The sequence below is a fragment of the Nematolebias whitei genome, chromosome 19 (genome assembly GCF_014905685.2).
Source record: "Nematolebias whitei isolate Nwh7 chromosome 19, NemWhi1, whole genome shotgun sequence".
Taxonomy (NCBI): domain Eukaryota; kingdom Metazoa; phylum Chordata; class Actinopteri; order Cyprinodontiformes; family Rivulidae; genus Nematolebias; species Nematolebias whitei.
In genome coordinates, this window is record NC_056516.1 from 13,302,119 (window position 1) to 13,305,409 (window position 3,291).

At 38.4% G+C, this 3,291-nt stretch overlaps 1 protein-coding gene across 1 annotated transcript in view; it reads right to left on the minus strand.

The window, feature by feature from the left end:
• The window catches only part of fhod3a (formin homology 2 domain containing 3a), a 97,872-nt gene that overhangs the window by 18,231 nt on the left and 76,350 nt on the right, over window positions 1-3,291 (minus strand). The window contains exon 17 of the mRNA XM_037693403.1: window positions 1,530-1,747. Coding sequence (XP_037549331.1) covers window positions 1,530-1,747 — 218 coding nt within the window. The remainder of the gene's footprint in view (window positions 1-1,529; window positions 1,748-3,291) is intronic.

The following is a 3,291-nucleotide window of genomic DNA, read 5'->3' on the forward strand; positions in this document are numbered from 1 at the left end:
ATTATTATTATTATTATTATTATTATTATTATTATTATTATTATTATCATCATCATTAAGTCTGTTTAGATAACATGGTGTTAACTTTGTAGATTTTGGTCATATTTAAAGTAAAACCGAATATAAAACAGGGTCTGATTTAACATACAACTTGCTTTGTGTTTAAGATATATATTTGTCCAGGTTCTTTCCTAACAAAAGGGTGCAAAGCTGTGTGTTACAAGCTTCATTTGATTCAATCTAACTCAACACAAAATTAGGTTTTAAACTTTTTTAAATCACCTCATGTTAAACCTTGAGTGAAAATAATAATAGGGAAACTAGCATGAGAGATGGGACTTCAGCGCCCACTGGAGTTAGCTGGAGGATTGCAAGACTTTTAATCAAGAAAAAATAAAATAAATAAATAAAAATAACATTTTGATAAATGCTAACACAAATGTTATCAGTAACAATATTACAGAGAAACATAAAGAATATCAAATAAATGCCTGCTCCAGTTTATGTTCAGACTATTGTTAGCATCACAACACAGCTAGCTAACATTTGTTTAAAACACCAGCCCTGGCATAGTTACTACAGCATTTTGGACCATTTTAGATTTGCCTAAGTGAATTTCTCTATGTAGCAATAACTACGGTAGATCACTCATTCCAAGTTGTTCTGTAGTTTTCAGCATTAAGGTTGAGCAGGGCTTTGCTTTATTTGGCAAAAAGCTATTGTGAAGAAAATCCTCCAGGCAATGAAGTGTTGCCAGCATCCATAAAACAAACAAACAAAAATAATAAAAAAAAAAAAATCCAATATTTTGGAACAGGCTTTAGCAAACTGTGACAAAAATGCAATTCTTGTCTACACTTGGTTTTTAATTGTTTCATCTAAGGTATGTGTCCATCAGGAAACAGTGTCTTAGGAGCTCCAAAATGGTATATTTTGAAAACCTGTTTTAGCGTGTAAACATCTTGACATGCCACTCTGTTGGTTTTGTGTGTGGACAGCCATGTTGCAACTTTTTGAAAACATTGACAGGTCTCCACCTCTAACCTACAACATTTGGGAGTCCTCCCCTTCTTCTTGAGTTTACATTTCACACTCAACATGGACAGTTTATGTACACGCTTTCCGCCTTGTTTCCTGTTTTGGGTTTATTATTGCGTTACAACGCCACATACAGCCCTGGCATAGTTACTACAGCATTTTGGACCATTTTAGAGTAATTTATAGAAATAGGGCCATCCTTACAAGGATAGATTTAGAAATTACAAATAAAAACATTTTTTTTGTGTGGACACTTGAATGTAGCTTTATGTCAGACCAAATAAAAAAAAAAGAAAAAAGTATGTTCTTCAAAAATAGGGAATAATTGTCATCCCCTCTGAGAAAAATCACAATATTGCATGAAGCCTGAGTGGTTTACATGCAGTGTTTACAGTTTTTGCAAAAAAATGCTTCTTATCATCATACTTCTTCTCAGTTTGTTAATATTATGTGTAACAGGTGAACCTACTTGTTCAACAGGAAGTTCTTACCGTTCTCAGAGGGTGCGTAGGCTGTGGAGGGGGCCTCAGCTTCAAGATCAGCTTCTGCGTCCTCACGGGAGGTGAACGAGGATGGGGTGCTGCTACGGGATGATGAGGGCCAGGCCTCGGAGGGTTCGAAGGGCAGACAGAGGTCAGGGTGAGTTCTCGACACTCGGACACGATCTCGCTCGTATTCCTCCGCTGCCTGACGCTCCACGTTCTTATACCTGACAGCGAGCAAGGATGGCAAAAAAACATCCGCGTGAATTACAAACGTTTCATTTTAAAATGTTGATTTTCCTCTTCCACTTTAACCCTTTTTTCAAAATATAATCCCTTTTCGCGCCCTGATTTTAATTGTCTGTATTTCATCGCTCATCTTGTTCTGTCGGCTCAGGTTTGAGCATCAGTCTCCACAACAAACATGATAGAATTAAAAGAAGAGGACAGAGGAAGGAGGGTGGAGGGGACAGGATAAAAACAAGCAAAGATGAGGAGAAATTAAGAAGCTGAAGCAGAGAATCAGACTGAACCTCTTCAGGCCGCCCTCCTTTTCCCACTCTCCGTCTTTCTCCTTCTGCCAAACTTGATCATTCAACCTGCAGGCCGGCACTGAACCCCCCCACCCCCCCACCCCTTCAGTCTTTTTCTTTCTCTAACCCCTCCCCTTTCCCACCGCACCACCACTGTGTGGAGCTTCTGTTCAGACTTCATTAGCATCAGGACACTTCAGCTGTCTGAGGAAACCAGACACTGCTCCACTTGTGGGTGTTGGAGTCTCTCTGCAGGGGGTTACCGGTGAACTGAAGGGAGTGATCCAAGTGTGCATCTACACACACTTACAATTAAAAGGAGATGAGAGAAAGTTTGCAAACACACCTCTACTGATACGAGGCGCTCACAGCGTACAGTAACTCTTCGTTACACCACCGGGGTTTGTTTCATGCGTCTGCAGAAATATTCTTTATTAATACAAATGTGTTTTATAGAATAATGAAAAGTTTTGCTGAGCGTTGAGCTCAAAGTGCAGCAGTTCAAGTGCGTAACTGTTTAGGACTGACTGTTGGGATGTCATAGAATAGTTGTATTATCATATAAAGTAGTACGTCATAAAACAATAGAAATAATTATTACAGTAACAAAAAAACTACAACAAATTCTACTCAAAACCTCAACAATACTCTTCTATAAATAAGTGATGAGCAGCAGAGGTGGCTGTGATAGATAGACACCTCTGCTGCGCATGAAATTTTCACACATCTGCAGTGTTTTATCAGTGAGATATGACAAGATGTGAAGACTTTTGCATCATGTGATGAAGGGAAGGTCCACCTTGCATACAATGGAAGTCTATGAGAGGTTGGGTGAGTGCTCGCTGCACTCAGAGGGGATTGGAGAGAAAACTTTATTTCATGTATAGTAGTGACAGACAAACTGAGTAAAAAAGGACAAAAACATTCAACATTTTGATGTATAAACTATATTAGAAGTGTAACGTTTGTTTGATAATTTTAAAAAAAAATTTGAAAAGCTCAAACATACACTGCAAATTAAACATTTAGTAGTAAAATGTCATAAAACTGCAGTTGTGATTAAGTAAAAACTAGTAAACATAGTAAAATACCAGTTCGGTCCAATGAAGTCCATCTTTCCATGACCTGTTCAACCTGTGAATGATGTTCTATTTCGTATAGGCTTCGCTCTTTAAGGCTTTTGCTAGTGGGTTTATCCCTTCACGCGCAGCGCAGCACTGAAAACTTTAGTCCACGCC